The sequence below is a fragment of the Thunnus albacares genome, chromosome 5, assembly GCF_914725855.1.
Source record: "Thunnus albacares chromosome 5, fThuAlb1.1, whole genome shotgun sequence".
NCBI classification, from domain to species: Eukaryota; Metazoa; Chordata; class Actinopteri; order Scombriformes; family Scombridae; genus Thunnus; species Thunnus albacares.
In genome coordinates this window covers 1569791-1587289 of record NC_058110.1, presented here as the reverse complement: position 1 = coordinate 1587289, position 17499 = coordinate 1569791, and the positions used below count along the sequence as shown (strand labels likewise).

Genomic DNA, 17499 nt, shown 5'->3' with positions numbered 1-17499 from the left:
AATAAACCAGAACAAACTTAGAAGGATTGTATCTCTTTGGGGTTTGAAACCTAATAATAAACCGGTACAAACTTAGAAGGGTTCAACCCCTCTGGGGTTTGACCCCTATGAAACCAGTACAAACTTAGGAGGGTTCCTCTAATTATCACCTTTCTGAGAGAAACTGGAAATGTATAATCTTTGTAAAAGCAGAATTTATGGCAGAGCTGTTGCACTGGATTGCATTAGTTTGCAGAGGTGTTCCTAATAAGGTGCTTGGTGAGTGTGAACAGTTGTTGTCAGGCTCTCTGTCTCTTTAAGAGGCGTGGTTACCGTGGTTACAGCGTCACAGGGCCACGGAGCTCTACGTAGCTGCTGAGCCAATGTGCAACATCCTGGAGTGGAAGTAGTAGTCTGAATGTGAGGCTTCTTCCCAGGAAATTCAAACTAAACTTTGGTTTAAGCGAGCACATTTGAGGCTAATTAGCTTCGCTATTGTTACAGATATCCGTACAGAGCCTGCGGGAGGAGACACAGCCGGACAGAAGACCGCGGACAGGCTCTGCTCTACTCTAGTTAGCTTGATAACACTCTTCAATATTGACTGTCCAGTTTGAAAATGGCCACAGATGAGCTCTCGTCGAAGCTCAGCCGTCGGCTGCAGATCGAAGAAGGGACCGAGGAGCCCGTCGCCGTGGAGCTCCAGGAACACCAGAACGGCTCGGAGGATAAACCGAGTACCGCCAACGCGGACTCGGAGCTGGGCGCTAAACTGATGCGGCGAGGGGAGCTGAACGAGGGGCAGGGCGAGCACTGCCAGCCCAGCACCAAGGTGTTCAACCCCTACACCGAGTTCAAAGAGTTCTCCCGAAAGCAGATCAAAGACATGGAGAAGCTGTTCAAAACGTGAGTGTGTGACAGTCCTAGTGAATACTGGTGAATACTGGTAACTATTAAATATTTAACATGCCTCCAGGCGAGCTGGTGGTTCCCCATTTTTATTTCCTATGAGTCACTGACTTCTGACAGGGAGGTCACATCATGATTGCTCATACGGAAGCTGAGCTGGCAGGTTGCTCATAGAAGTCGCATTTTAATCAGATAGTTTTACTGTTGGAAAGAAACGTTTATCTAGGTTTAGTTACTAGTGAGTGAAGAGTAGTGAACAAAGCTCAAAGACAGTCAGAGTAACTTACTGCTGATGAAAGGTGTCTGTCATTATTCTTGACATTTTGTGAGGTTAAATGGTTGAACTTAAACTGAAATTCATTTAATAAGTAAAAGATTTAGTATTTGCACCTGTACAAAATGTCAAATCCGTAGTAGACATGGATCTGTGTAGGAATGCAGGGTGGAGACCTTACACAAGTCAGTGATAAGGAAATGAGACAACAGGCTGGTGACTTCCTCTGACTGTACAATACTGCGTAGTGTTGTCAGCCCACACTGCTGAGGGCAGGACCTCAAGAAGTACTGACTGAATTCAATCCTTCTGGAGTAACATGTACATTAGTTATATTAGTTTGACACTTGCTTTCATAAGATCAGACATGGTGATAGATAAAAAGAAGCTCAGTCATTCCAGGTCTGCAACAGGTTTAACTTCTCATCATGTCATATGACACTAGCAGTATATGCTCTCAGGTACACCTAGCTTAAAACAACAGCCCAGCAATAATATCATACTCTTAAAGGGATCATATGATACCTCTTTAACACATTTAATTAAATGTATCTGACATGCTTTGGGATCAAGCAGCTCTCCGGCTAGGTTGAGAAGCCAGATTGAAGATAAATCCACCTAATGCCAAAAGTCTAAAAAACAAACTCCTTCTACGACTAAACTGGTCCAGATCTGAGCAGAATCAGGTGTTCATTCCTGCAGAAGACAGCAGCAGTGATGCAGGACTCTTTGGCTCCTTGGCCGTCTCTCTCCTGCAGAGCTCGCCGACGCTCAGCGGCCGTCTGTCGGCAAGCAGCGAGAATTTTTCGCCCTTTAGCTTAGCTGATCTTAGCTTCGCGCCCCATGTGATGTAAGAAGGGGCATCACATATGAATAGCTTGTTGAATCACAAGAGTAAAGCTAGCCCCCACCAAACTGACGGGGTGGTCTAATTTCACATCAGAGACCCAGAAACACACTGAAAAAAAACTTGTTTTCTAGAGATGTGAATTCAACACATGGTGTCTATCATTTGAGTTTGACTGTCGCTCCTTTAATGACGTCATCTCGTTGTTTCCTGCTTGATGATCTTGATGAACCGACTCTTAATATATTAACATAACAGCAGCAGATGGAAACAAGCATTCATTAGAGTTTGCTTTTACTGATTTTCTATAAATTCAGTGAACATTTTCGCTGTTGGTTGCACTTACAGTAACGTAACAAGTCCAGTAGTTCACCTGTCTCTCCTGTGTGCAGCACACACAGCTCTGACCGCAGTCAACCATAGAGAGCAGAGGAGAGTAGCGTGACCATAAATAACAGCAAAACACTCTGTGACAAAGAATATCTTTGACACTTGGCTTGACAAGTGAAGATGCAAATGAAGTTATTATTATGAGCGTCTATATTTTGCACACAGTGTTCTGTAAAAGAGTCCTGCGTTCATCCTGTTGTTCTTCTCGGTGTTGTTGTCTTTATGGTTGTGGTTCTGTTATGGTTTCATGAGACAGTCACAGCTGGTGTGTGTGTGTGTGTGTCCATCTCTTCTCCCGCCCTTCTCTTGACACTGTTTTCACTGAGGCAGGTTGTGTCTCTAATGCTTAAAAATTCATTGTGAATTAATATAAATTAGAGGTTTGGACATGTTTCAGTCGTAGGATGCATGGTGCTGCAGACGTGGACGTGCTCACGTTGAGGTTTTGTCTCTGCATGTTCCTGACTGGTGGCTGTTAGTGTGTGATGCCCTGCCCAGATTCCTCAGGTTCCTGTCATGTCCAGACACATCCAGGCATCTTCAGAGGGTTCACACCGATCACATATTTACAGTTTGAGCCTTTATCTTGTGAGTTAAAGCATCCTAATGTGTAAAAATGAAGTTAACATGCACACCAGTGTATCGTGGTTTTCATCATATTCTGGATCAGATGTTTACATGGAACATGAGAAACCTGGTTATTCATATTCATGTTTACATGACTCTAAGCCTCTTTCTCTACCAAACCTGGATCAAGTGTTTACATGCCACAGTGTCCTGGTTTCTACTGGACTACTCTCGGTAGCAGATCCACGTTTCAGAAACCAGATATGGTGTTCAGCTCTCAGTCCAGACGGATCAGAGTCTGTCGGCTGTCACATGACTCACAGCTTCTCTCCTTGAGAAGTTTCTCAATGGTGTGTTTAATGTTTAACGTGTAAACAAATGTTAAGACTGCTCCTAAGATCTCAGACTCAAATGCTAATAGCTAATGCTAATTGCATGAGTGTTGAAACTTGTTCAGATTAGCCTGATCTTCATCACCTGTAGCCCATTTATAGACTTAATTTGATCATTAAAATATAACTATAACAGCATTTAGTGTAAAAGTCAGACAGACAGAGATTCCTTCCTTTAGTAGAGACATGTAGCACTAATTAGACAATACGGCCAGTAAGAATAATGAAAGACCTGCATCACCTGCAGGATGTCATCATTACACATCAAATAGGTTTTCAGATTAACCAAAAAAAAAAAAGGGGGGGGGGGCAAATATAACTTTGCTTTCCATTTATTCTGTAAAACAATTAAAGCGAGGAACTTTTGCCCCTGTTCTTAAATGAAAACAACATTCAAGATGTCCAATGTTTAAATCAAACATTGGACATCATACCTTCCTCCTTTAAACACAGTAGTGTATGAAACAGTCTGTGTCCACATCATCAAAACTTGATGATAACTTATAAACATGAACACGTCTTATTCTGCAGCTTGTTGAACGAGCCACCAAACAAACATTCACCGCTAGCTTCAGTTAGCAGCTAGATGCTAATTATCTGCTCAGCTGCAGCACATTGAACAGCATTTAAAACTACCTGCAGATGTCATGATGGACCCGTCAGATGCTGGTTTGGTCGTTACTCCTCAGAATCTGTATTAACAACATGTTGTCTGTCCAGGACTTGTACTGACAGCAGTTTGTTTACTTTGTCTCCAGTGAGACATTTTCTCACATGTACCAAACCTGTTCAATTCACTACGAGACATCCAGAGACATCTCACCACCTGTAGTCACTACAGTCCTGTAAAGTGCAGCAGTTGAACATGTGAAACTGATCACATCACAGTTTACAGGATGTTTTGACTAAAAATGAACTTTTTGTGCATATTGTAATGACTGGATTTTATGATTTAGACATTTTACACGTGCAAAACAGAAATTTGAATTAATTCAACATGTTGGCCAGCCCGAGCACAAATAAAAACATTTTTAAATAGAAAACTAGTGTGCTGGTAAATGTTAATTATAGTCTCAGATTAAATTAAAGTGGTAATAAGTTATATGTAAAGACAAAAGCATAAAGAAGACGTCAGAATGAAACAAAGGTGTTAGATGGTTCCTCCCTGTGATGTAACCACACTTCATGCCTCAGTGAGCACAGACACGTGAACGGAGGAATACAACAAATGTCTTATTGTCTATTTTGGGATGTTCTGAAAAACAGTGACACTTCTGTGGTTGATAAGAATCTGAAGGAGAACATTCATGGGAACGAGGCCCTGTGTCTCTCTGCGGTTCTCCCAGAATCCTCTGTGGAAAACAAATATCTGAGAATAGATATGGAATCTGGCCAATCAGAGTCAGGATATTCACAGGCTCAGAGTGGAGGGGCTTTGCAACTTAGCTGAGCAATCTAATGTAATCCAATACAACAGCTCCGCCATTTTCACTTTTTGTTGACATTGTCAGAAAGGTGATAATTCTGCTTCATGTTAGTGAGGTCGTAGTGGGAGGTGGAGGTGGTGTACAGGAGTGCATTATATCGAAAAGTGTTCCTAATATTTTGTCAAACCCATTAACATACATGAGATGGACAAAATATTAGGAGAACTATTCAATATAGTGCAGCTTAACAGCCGACATGAGCAGTGTTTCCCCTATAATAGTACAGGACTGGTGGGCCGCCAATGAAAAATAGTTTTTTAATGCCATAAATAAGACCAAATATCTATTCATTTGGAAATGAGTACCGTTTGGGAGCCTCTGTGCAGTGCTGTTCCAAAACGTGAGTCAACCTCTGTGTCGTTGCCTGGGAAACTCTTGCCGGCGTTGCTCCTTTAAGGAATATTTCAGTCCGTAGCAAGTGTGCAGCCGAGAGAGACACAGAGAGGGCGTGTGTGACGGTGAGGCTGCAGCTACCGGAGCAACCCACCTACCATCCAGGAGCAGGCAGAGAGCAAGAGAGTTTCTGCCAAAAACAAGCACCGAGAGTCAGGGAGACATGAGAGCAGTTAGGTGTGTTTCCATCAGAGAGAAGGAGGCGTCTAACTGCTGCAGACGGTCACAGAACAGCCGCCTTCAGTTTCTAATTGTAGCGTCTGTCATCCGACTAGGTTCTTTTATTTGATGAACATGGGCACTGATACGTGAAAATGAACTAAGTGGGTTTTATTTCTAGTTTTAAAAAAAGCAAAATGACAGTGCTGGTGGTGGGAAAGTTATGTAATTGGTGTATTTCCCCCCCCCACAGTCTATTACTGCATGATTGCTAGCTTTAGCCACTCTATTATCTCTGGAGTGAGTATTCAGGAAGCAATGAGTTCGGCTAGACATGACTCTGTCTGCCAAGGAGGAAGTGCCATCTGATAAAGACTGACTTCCTCTGTATTGAGGCCAACTCAGAGCTGACACTCACACAAAAACACACATCCTCTGCAGTTCCGTCCTGCATACACTGTACTGAATCTAAACCTCGCAGTAAAGTAGTGTGTATATATTTGAAGGCTGCAAATGCGATGTAGACATCAGGCAGTGTTGTACATGGTGGTACCAGTATGTCTTTCAGTGTGGGGATCTTGTGGGTGGTGACTGGGGAATGAAGCAAGCCAGCAGGAGAGGGGCGAGTCTCACACACGATATATACAGAGAGAGAGAAAGTTATTTGGAAAGTTCAGTTTTTGACAGTCGTATCAATTTTATTCCAAATTTGATTTGATCAACTTTATTTTGAAACACGTATAAAAAACAAACACGAATAAAGTTTGGACACACCTTCTCATTCAAGGGTTTTCTACAGAACAATAAAGGACATCAGAACAATGAAATAACACATATGGAATCATGTAGTTAAAGTGTTAAACAAACCAAAATATGTTTCATATTTTAGATTCCTCAAAGTAGCCACTGTTGAATTAACCCTTGAATCAGTGGGTGTACATGTCCAAACTTATCACTGGTATTTTATTGATCTTGATTAATCAATGTGTGGTAAGTAAAAGCTGAGTGTAAGAAAATGAATCATTATTATTCCGTCAGTATGTACAAACATGCCCTTTGTCCAGTCTGAGTCAACATGTATCATAGTTCAGAGCCACACCTGTGTGTTCTCTGCCAGACTCCTGGTTTTATATGTACTCCATTTCCTTCTGTTAATTTTAATGGTTTTATTTTATATTTATTGCCTTTTTAACTGATCCTGTGTTTAGGTGCATCATTTATGGTCAGCTTTTAATTTCTTAATTGATTACATGGTTGATTATTAAGTTCTGGATCTAACTGGGGTGTAATGGTACAGAATATTCATGGTTCGGTATGTACCTCGGTTTTGGGGTCATGGTCCGGTATGTACCTCGGTTTTGGGGTCATGGTCCGGTATGTTCCTCGGTTTTGGGGTCATGGTTTGGTATGTACCTCGGTTTTGGGGTCATGGTTTGGTATGTACCTCGGTTTTGGGGTCATGGTTCGGTATGTACCTCGGTTTTGGAGTCATGGTTCGGTATGTAACTCAGTTTTGGGGTCATGGTTCGGTATGTAACTCAGTTTTGGGGTCATGGTTCGGTATGTAACTCGGTTTTGGGGTCATGGTTCGGTATGTAACTCGGTTTTGGGGTCATGGTTCGGTATGTAACTCGGTTTTGGGGTCATGGTTTGGTATGTAACTCAGTTTTGGGGTCATGGTCCGGTATGTTCCTCGGTTTTGGAGTCATGGTTCGGTATGTAACTCAGTTTTGGGGTCATGGTTAGGGATGTTATCAGTAAAGCAGAGAGAGAAAAAAAACAGTTAGGAAGTAACATTTTAGTCCTTTATTTTCCATCAATGGCTGATCGGCCGTAACTATTACTGAAACAGTTTAGTTGTGCTTCAGTGGAAAAGGAAAAAACCTTTCTGTTTCTTTTAAGGAGTCGGGACACCACAGCTGTTTTTATGATGATTTATGATCGCTTTGAACTGGTTCTTACGATGTGCTGTCTGACCACATCTGAAATCTAACGTGTTTATGGTTGTTCAGAACAGCTTCACTCAAAGGGGGAGTGAAACGCTGACCGTTGCGGAGAGGGGAGGGGGACGGAGACGGAGGAGACACAGTATTGTTTAAATACAGTTAGAGAATGTATGTAAGCATTCAACGACAGCCAAGTCCCCGTCAGGAGAAAGAGTCCTGCAGTAAACCCCAGAAAAAAAGAAAAAATTCTTGACCAAAATGGATGAATTAGTGGACAGTCCCAAAATAAATGCAACAACTTACAATCATTTGATTTACATTTATCACAGATTGGAGACAAAGAGCGGTAAAATTTATGTAACATGACCTAAGAATAACGAAAAAGGTGAATCACTTTGATCTGAATTAACTTGTGTCTGCTGTTTATTGAACAACTATGAATACAGGAAAGTGCGGTCCTCATATTTTATCAGGCAGCACAGCATTGATTTCTCTCTCCCAAACCTTCTTAATACAACTGACAGATACAAAATCCTTAGAAAAGAAATTCACAAATTTAGTGATAAGCTTCTTACTCGCTGGAGAAAGAGAAAGCAATTCCAGAAGAATATGTCTCTTACAAGTGGACTCCAGATGGGGGGTGTTTTCCCCCACAAAATACTTAAGTTTCATATAATGAAAAAATTTAGAGTGAGGTAGATTGTACTCTAATCTTAATTGACCAAAAGACGCCAACTTGTTGTGTAAAGAGAAATCCTTTATGCACTTAAGCCCTTTTACACACCATGTAGCAAATGTGTTATCCAGCAATGCTGGAATACAGGTGCGGTTGTGACAAAATGGTAATATTTCAAAACGCCACAGACTGTAGATATGTTCAATATGTTGAGTAAGAATCTTGAGTGAATTTCTGACAACAAAACTGTGACTTATTGATTTAATAGCAGATACAGGATTTGTAAAAAGTAAGGAGGACAATGAGGCATATATGGTTTTATTAAGGACATGAGCTCTAATTTTAGCCACAGAAGGGCAGAATTGATAGATTCATGGTCTGGTGAACCTCACCACCAGTATGCCAGCGCTCTAACATTAGCTGCCCAATAGTAATCTTTAAATACTGGAAGACCCAGACCTCCATCCAGAGTGGGCCTAAATGGATGTTTTTTTGATAGTCTGTGTTTTTATAAACCAAATAAATCCTAAAATGACTGACTCTAACTTCTGAAAGTCAGCCGAGATCAATGTCAGCAAATCTCGAAAGAGAGATTGATTGATTGATTGATTTTATATTTATTTGATTGACTTTATTTGATAAATTAAAATACAATATGCAGAATTTGCATACAGTCCTAAAATTCATCAGGATATTTCAGTAAAGTCACATGTCTTGTTTCCATTGTGGTCCAACAGTCAAGGCTAGGAGGCAGGCAGGAAAAGGGAGTGACATGTATGTGCTATTTTACACAGATAACCATCCTAATGGCATTTACTCAATCATAGATAGGGGCAAAGTCCTCCAGCGTACAGCAAAACAAGACATTCAGCAGGAATTTGCTGAGTTCACACATCTCTGCAACTCAAATCAACCACCAGTCGTCTACCTGGAAGTGACCGCTGTTGTTAGCGCGACATCACTAAAGTTCTAATCAATGGCAGAGTAATATTTATAGTGATGAGTTGAGATAGTGAGTTTTCATTTGAGCACGGCTAGGTGTGCTGTCATTTTCTAAATGTCTAGTTGACCAATCAGATTGCTTGGTTGGAACTACCTGTTGTATAATTTGTCTCTCTTGTAGAAATAAGATATCAGCTTTCAGTGGATTCAAATGAGAATAAACCTTCCCACATTTTGTGCTATTTCCAAGGCCCCTGACATTCCCTGAGGTTGGTGTAAATTTGTCATTTAGAATTGTGGTCAAGTAGTCAATAATCACAGGCCCATAATGTTCCTCAGTGGAAAGTGGAAAACAAAGTAGTGACTGAGTGGCACCCATACCACCCCACCCACCCAAAAAAGAAAAACAGAATGAGGAAATGCAGGGCAATGTGCCAGCAGCTGAAAGTCCCTTCTAGAAAAAAACTTCATTGTGGCAATGAAACTTGCTACAACTCAGAGGGAGGGAGAGAAATAAATAAATAAATAAATGTAAAGCATTTAATCTATATGTCTTCAACTCAGATGGACTAGAAAGCAGGCAGGCAGAGGGAGCTTCTACAACTTTGGCACAAACGTCCACTTGGACTCAAAGATGAACTGATTAGATTTTGGTGGTCAAATTTAAAGGTTTTTGGCCATAACTCAAGAATTCATACACTAATTATGACAAAACTTCACATAAATGTCTAATATAGCAAACTCCACTACATAACAGGCTGGTGCGACACTTTTCACAGCTGATAATGGTGAGTACAGTTTGTAAACGTAGGCGGGAAATTACACACTCACACAGACATGCAGTCATTTCCCATTCAGGCTCGTTCTACAGTTACCATTTCAGCTGAATGCAGGTTAGATATTCAGTGATTTAAACGTCTGTTCCAAACACTGCACACCTTTAATTTAAACAGCTGTTCTGTTTTTGCTGTCATGTGTGTTCTCTGTGACCAGCAGCGTGTCCAGGTATGTGTCGGAGGTTTTTGAGCTGCAGGCCGTCCGTGCAGCTCAGGTCGGGTCTGTCTCTCCCACACAGCCCGATAATGTTACCACTTTAGTCTCCATAAAGGCTCAACTTTTTAGTTTTAGCCTGTTGGTGTAGTCCATCCCAGTGGGACATAATTGCGCTCTGTCTTGATCGTTGCACCATGTGATGAAGCTCTCCATCAGTCCTCTGCACTCCTCTGTGAAAACAGTCTCCAAGTGAGGACAGCATGTTTCTCACCTGAATCATACATGTTAATATAGTGATAACTTACAAATATTATATGAGTCTGGACAGACATGGATGTTAAGTGCAACCTGACTGGTTGGCAGAAGCATGCAACCATGAGGCAGTATTTCTAGTTTTCAGTTCTGTTAGCATCTCCAACTAAATTCCTTTCATCTTCATTGTAATGGACAAGAGGCAGAAACCTCAGACGCCTCAAACACTGAATGAAAAAAGCCAACATATATCTACATGGCACAATGTAGGAGGCTCTGCTGTAACGGGTTTTCTGCTGGATTCTGTCAGGTATGATGCTGGGAAAGACAATTACATCGACCTGATGGAGTTGAAGCTGATGATGGAGAAGCTTGAAGCTCCACAGACACATCTCGGCTTGAAGAACATGATCAAGGAGGTGGACGAGGACCTGGACAACAAGCTCAGCTTCAGAGAGGTGAGACAAGAAAACCAGAGTAGAATCAGTCAAATGTGATGTGATAGATTTCTGCTCCCTTCATTCATGTCTCTGTGTTCTTCCGGTCCCTCTCAGTTCCTGCTGATCTTCAGGAAGGCAGCAGCAGGAGAGCTGGCAGAGGACAGCGGCCTCGGTGTGCTCGCTCGTCTCTCTGAAATCGATGTCTCCACAGAGGGGGTCAAAGGAGCCAAGACCTTCTTTGAAGCCAAAGTAAGTTGACTCCAAACTTCTTCTAACAACAAACATTCATTGTTTCATTACAGTCAACACTTTAGCACAGAGAGAAACGGTATGCTACATACATTCACACAAAATGACTTCACTGAAAGTTACTGTTGAAAGCTGCTCTGCCAAAGCTGATGTATTCCAGTGTTTAACAAAGCCTCCACACAGGACGAGTTCAGGCACAGTGTTGAGTGTAGGTCACTCGCATGTCAGTGGCATTCAGAGCCAAACACACAATCACTGTAGTTACAAGTGAAAATGGAGGAAAATGGACTGGAAGCATGAAAATATGCTTTGAGTGGCCTGTGTTGATTAAAGTAGAAGCTCGTCTGTTGTGTCAGATCTGTATCAGAACAACTCTAAGGAGCTTCTTACATCTCAGTAACATTAAGTCGCTGTCAGTAATATTGGTTAACATCAGTAGTTCTTGGGGGAAAAGTTAGATTTATAGACTAAATTCAACTGCTACTGTCTTCTGTTCATCTATATACAGATATTTGCTGTGTTGACAACCTGTGGCCACACAGGCAAAAAGTTTCACATTTTCTTGAGATGTCAAAACATGTCTAGAACATCTTTGGTATGGCTGACATGCACATTGATTACATTTCTGAGTAGCTCAACTGCTTCTGAAAATGACAGCATATGACAGGCCAGATGAAGACATGGAAATAAAAACTAGGCAACAGCAGTCAGTGGTTCCATCTGAATACAAACATCTATAAATGAATCTTTCCTTAAAACAGTTAAAAAATGTTGATTTATGAGAGGAAAGAGGGCTCCTTATAAAACACATGTGGAGCTCCACTGTGGCCTTCATCACCTGACAGCTGTGTGTATCCCTGTCGGATAGGTCCAGGCCATCAATGAGTCCAACCGCTTTGAGGCGGAGATCCGCCAGGAGCAGGAAGTCAAGAAGAAGCAGGCCGAGGATCAGAAACAAAGACGAGCCGCCTTCAAAGAACTGCAGTCAGCCTTCAAGTGACCTCCTCTCCCTCCTCTCAGGACCTGTCCCTACTAACACTGTCAGCTCCTCAATGTTTGTGTTTGAATGCTCCATGAATGTCAGACAGCAGTCGTCAAACTCCCATCCATGCTGGTCACTAGTCTACCATACAGTGGACTAAAATCACCACTGTGTATACAGTAATGCAGATAAAGATCATCAACAATCCGACTGTCTAGAATCATCTACTGGTTTAGCTCCGTAACGACGGTGTGCTCGGAGCTAAATGAACAGATGATTCTTACAGTCTGTCATCCACCAAACAGTCATGTGACCTGATCTGCCTCACCTTCATGGAGCTCTCATCTGTTTGTATCTTCTGCTCTTATCTTTGCACTTTATGTGCTGTGCAGCGCTACAAAATACCAAAGGGACAGGCAAAGGGAATTTCCAGGCCATGACAATGGCAGCAGATCTGAGCGCTGTTAGCTGCAATCTTTGCTCTGCCCCCTTTATTTGATTGTTGAACTGAATATGGCTGGTTCAATCAGTGACAGTAGACCTTTCAGACAGTGGTGTTAGACCATGTTCAGCAGCTGCCTTATTCATTTCAATGAGATAACTGTTGGCACAGCACAGAGCTTCAGCAACATAAAGGTTGTAATGAGTGAGATATGGTGATAACTTGTAAAATCCTGCCTCATAGTATAATAAACTGCTGTGCAGTGTTTGGGTGTCACAGAAACCTTCCAACCCGTGAACTTGTTCATCCAGTCGGCCTTCCTGGACAGTATTTGATTGTCTCACCTGTTCCTGAAAAAACATGCACAACTCAGCATGTGTGTGTTTGTTTAATGCAGCCTGAATGTTCAGTATCTGTTGTTTGGATCTTAAATCTGTGATCCGTAGCTAAAATGACAAAGTATGGGTACGGTGGACCAGTCTGGTACTGGTACTGCTTCCTGGTTCGGTACTGCTATCGGTATGTTCAGTCATTCCTTCATTTGTTTAATGTTCGACGTTTTAAATTAAGGCTGAATCCAAATGCCAAATATCACTTCACTCACATTCAATCTGCAACTACAGAGGGCTTCTCCATGTCTACCATTCATCACGTCCACGAGTGGCCTCAAGCAGACTCTCTGTAGACTCTCTGTAGACTCTCTGCAGAGAGTCTGGTCACTCCTAAAATTACCCATAATCCACAGCAACATGGAATGATGACTAAAAGAAAATAATACTTAATATAATTATTGTAACTATTATCAGTAATTTAACAAAATAACAATTATCATAATGATATGATAACTAAATGCTCATTATGTGCAGGTCTGCTGCTGTACACAACAGATACAACATCTGGTCAGAACACACAACTACTAACATTATATTCACATCCAATCCTCCACTCATCACCTCTGTACTACACTGTAAATTTCTTCAAGAACTTCAGTACAAAGTCAAGAGGTTGTGATATGTAACACAACAAGCTAGTAGAGCTGTAAACATAGCTGCGTTCCTGCACATGCTCAGTGGCGTCGGCCGTACTAGGAACCTCTCCTGAGACTGAAAACATAATAGCTGTCATTAGTCTTTGGAGCCGTTTCTAAACAAGCTACAGTAACCACTGTCTTCAGGGACAAAGGAACAAGTCACCCAGTGCAGCGGAGTGACTCACTGATGTGTTTTTAATAAGATACATCAGGCAATACTTGTTAGTAGATCAGTTCACTGTTGGTTTGGATCCAAACATGAGATTTGTTGACAATAAGAGTATTTGACTTCACACTCACACAGCGACTCGTATTAATTCCACAGCTACACTCAGTTGTAAACTTTGTATCACACATTCAGCCAGTGTTTACTTGAGAACAAATAGTCCAGCTGTATTATCTGTATCCATGTTCCAGGGTGTGTGTGTAGTAATGGTGGTCACTCATTATCATGTTGTGGAAGGTCTTACTAGTTTTTGGTCATGATTCCTATCAGCTCTGTCATTTTTATTCACCAGCATCTAAGATGAGAGGATGTAGTGACTCAGTTCACGCCAACCACACGAACCATCAGAGACCGCCAAAAGCAGTCATCTGGAAGTGAAAGTTGAACTCTTTCCTGGTTCTGGTTTTACCACAGTTGGTCATAAACAACATTTCAGATCAGTGGTTTGGACTTGTTTACCCAGAGCTCAACAAGTGAGTGAGTGTGGTTTCATACCTGATAGGAATTATAGCCAAAACTGTGCAAATGAGGCCCAGGCTTCTTTTTTTTAATTTCTTTTTTTCTTTTTTGTTGTTTTAAAGAAATTCTCTCCCCTTGATGAACCAGTAGGTTTGACACAGATTATCACATGTGCCATTACAGCATGTAGACAGTACTATATATTGCTTTGAAAAGCTTACACTGCTTTTTTCACTGTTGTGTCACTATAAAATCATAAGTTATGTGAATTTAGATGTTTTAGCGTCAGTACTACAGCTCACCCTGTGCTGCGAGTGAGGGGGAAGTGTGACTTCCTGCAGAAATGTGAAAAGTACTTCCTCTCATGTTTCATATGAAATGCTGTATTCATACCAATCTTACTTCTTACCAAGATAATCAGATCTTAAAATGCTAATCAGCTTATTTCCTATTGTTGTGAGACCCAGCTGGTGTGTGGTTCACTTCCATTGTCTGGAATCAGGTAAATCTTTTAGCTATGTGATTTGCACAATTTGCACTTACGTGGTCATTTGATGTAAGTGTCTTAATCCACAGATAGCAGATTTAACCTTGTTAGACTTGTACCTTCAGTTCAACATCAGCTTCCTTTCCTGCTGATGTTACAGTGTTAATCCTGAAGATTGTCTTCCCAGAAGACTACATGGTCATATTCTTACTGAGATTCACATGAAGAGACTCAAAGTGGTCCATCATCTGTGTAAAGATAATCCAGCTCTACCATGTGAGCATTTGAACCAAGACTTTTCTTTTACAAAACATTTGGGACACAATTGATATCTGTCACTCTTCACTTTAAACAAATGAACAAGTAATAAAACTTTTTTTTACTTCAGTTGCTTGAAAATTCTGTCAAAATTAGTCATTTTCAAGCAACTGAAGTAAAAAAAAGTTTTATTGATGTAACGCATAAAAGTGAAAAACTTCACTAATCCTTCATCTATTTATAACACACCAGTGAGATATCATAGTTTTATACAATCTTCAGGATTATCACTTTAAATAATCTAAATCTTTACTAAATTTACATTTTGTATCATTGCTCAGAGCAATTCAGATTATTTTTCGAGCCAGTGTTTTCTAAGCTTAAGTGTTGTAAATGTGAGAAACTCCCGTCGTGTTGATACAACACCGTCTGATGATGCATGCCAGCACTTCACAGCACAATATGACTAAAACGTTCCTAATGAATAATCAAACGATGAAAACCTTTTTCTAGGATGAGGGATTTTGAAACGTCCTCCCAGTTCACTGCTGATGGTTGGGTGTTGAGACGTGATCGGTGAGCTGGGAGGACGTCTGGGGAAAAGAGTGTCTAGATGTCTGTAAAGTAGAGAATGGTCAGTGAGTAGTTGTGATTTTGGGTTTTGTCAAGTCTACTGCATGTTTTTCCTGCTGTTTGCTATAAATATACAATAAGGTGGGGCTGCTTGATTCTGGTCAGAATGAGAATCACAGTTATTAACTCATGAAACTGCATGAAACGCTAAATTCAGAAATAATTGTGTCGTCTTCAGAACACTTTAATCATGTTTTCCTGTGTGTGTTTTTAAAAATTCTTAGAAAATTGTAACTAATAACCTCAGAACACACAGAGGTCCTCAGTGTTTCATCCCTTCTTATATAAACCATTTTTTCCAGAGTTGCAGTCTAGATGTCTGCGTTGTTGAGCGTTGAGGAGTTTTTGCGACTTTGATCAGCTTTTCTCTTTTTATTATTCCTAAGAATTCAACATGACATGAGCTCCATCTTCCTGTAGTTTGTCATTTGTTGATGCAGCTTAAGGAAAAACTCTGTTTGATGATTGCAGACTGTGATCTTATTTTGATGAATCGTGCAGCCCTACGTTGTTTTTGGTTTTGACCGACGTTCACAGAGACCTGTAGATCTGTAAACAGGTTCTCAGACTGATCTTCATGTCCTCACACAATCAAAAACTATTATTTGCTGCTGTTGACTGTAACAAGTTGGATTTTTTTGTTACAGATTTCCCCATATTCTAAATATTCAAAACTTCAGAGAAGTAAAAAACAAAAATGATGAACCCTGATTATATCCAGCTTTATGCTGACACTGTATTATGTAGTGGAGGAGTAACAAGAAACAACAGTCTGGTTTATTTCCCCTGAAACATCATTACTGGTGGACACATAGTGAATTCCATTAATATTTTATCATTCCAGTAATTCCTCTCCCACATCATTCCATAACGTCCTCATTGTTACCACAATGGTGCCAAATGTTTGAACTATTGTCACTCTGCCCTGTCCAGTGGAGCTTTCCCCTCTACATCAAAACAAATGTGAATGGAAATAATATTGACCATGATGATGATGATGTAATGTAGTTGGCCACTGTCAGTGTTTGTTTTTAATACTATTGTAGACACATCGGTGGTGTAGATGTATGACACTCAGCTCACTGTTGAAGGTTCAGAGACTCACTGTGCTGAATGTGAAGACATCAACAGTGAGCTGGGGGGGGAGGGGGGGGGTTTGGGGTCTGTGGGCTGAATAACATCATCAAGGAGGTTTTCTTTCATCCAGTAAGTTTTCCTTCTGTGGTTTGATTTTATTTAGTTTTTCCTTGTTGTCCTGAAGTGTCACTTGCAGTCACAGTGTCTGAGATCAGTTTATAGTATGTTTAACTTCACTGTATTTTATGCTGATAAGAAATGAGGTTAATCTCTATACACCTTTATTTTAAGTTTTAATAAAATGCATCCTTTTGTTGCAATAAACTGTCTCTGGTGTGTGTGTTTGTGTGTGTGTGTGTGTGTCATGATATCTTTATGAAGCTTTTGGCAGAAGGCCTTCCTGTCAGTCAGAGGTGTCTGTGCAGACACTCATATGATTTCTGGGGATAAAACCCTTGATGAAAGCTTTGCATCTGTGAATTCATTCAGTCATATCTTCTAAGTTTAAAGGTCTTGACATGGCAGCTATTTTCCACCCAGCCCACACTAATCTACTCCACACAGACTGGGGATGAAATATAGACTTTATGAGTAAAATATCATACTACTATGCAGATAAGAGTGGAAAAAAGAAAAAGGTTACTGTATGTGATCATTTAGACAAATATAAAGTAAACTGAAGTAAACAGGTTACAGTCTGCTTTCATCACTGTCATGTTAATGAGAAACCTGCTCAAAGTAGCTCCTAACTGGCTGAGTTATGGGACAAATCAGTCCTAACTTTGGGACCACTAAGTTTTTATCTAAGAATAATTCAAAGCAGACTTAAGAGCTGAAGGTGGCTTTTAAGTCTGAGAGAAGAAGAAGAATCTCTCTTAACTGGCCCAAAATTCTCAGATTGAAGCAGTTTTTGGTCTCTTTTAGGACAAGGAAGCATTTTATCAACTTTGTTAACTTCAGAAATTGCTCCTGTCTCAATATGTAGTGGAGCTCCAGAGGTGTCCTGACCT

The 17499-nt window shown here is 40.8% G+C and overlaps 1 protein-coding gene across 1 annotated transcript; it reads left to right on the top strand.

Annotated features, from left to right (window-relative positions):
• Nucleotides 1-319: 319 nt before the first annotated feature.
• efhd2 (EF-hand domain family, member D2) lies at nt 320-16813 on the top strand. Its single transcript, XM_044351408.1, has 4 exons — nt 320-885; nt 10517-10664; nt 10761-10895; nt 11764-16813. The coding sequence occupies exons 1-4, from the start codon at nt 599-601 to the stop codon at nt 11893-11895; spliced, it is 702 nt and encodes a 233-aa protein (XP_044207343.1). The 5' UTR covers nt 320-598; the 3' UTR covers nt 11896-16813.
• The last annotated feature ends 686 nt before the right edge of the window (nt 16814-17499 follow it).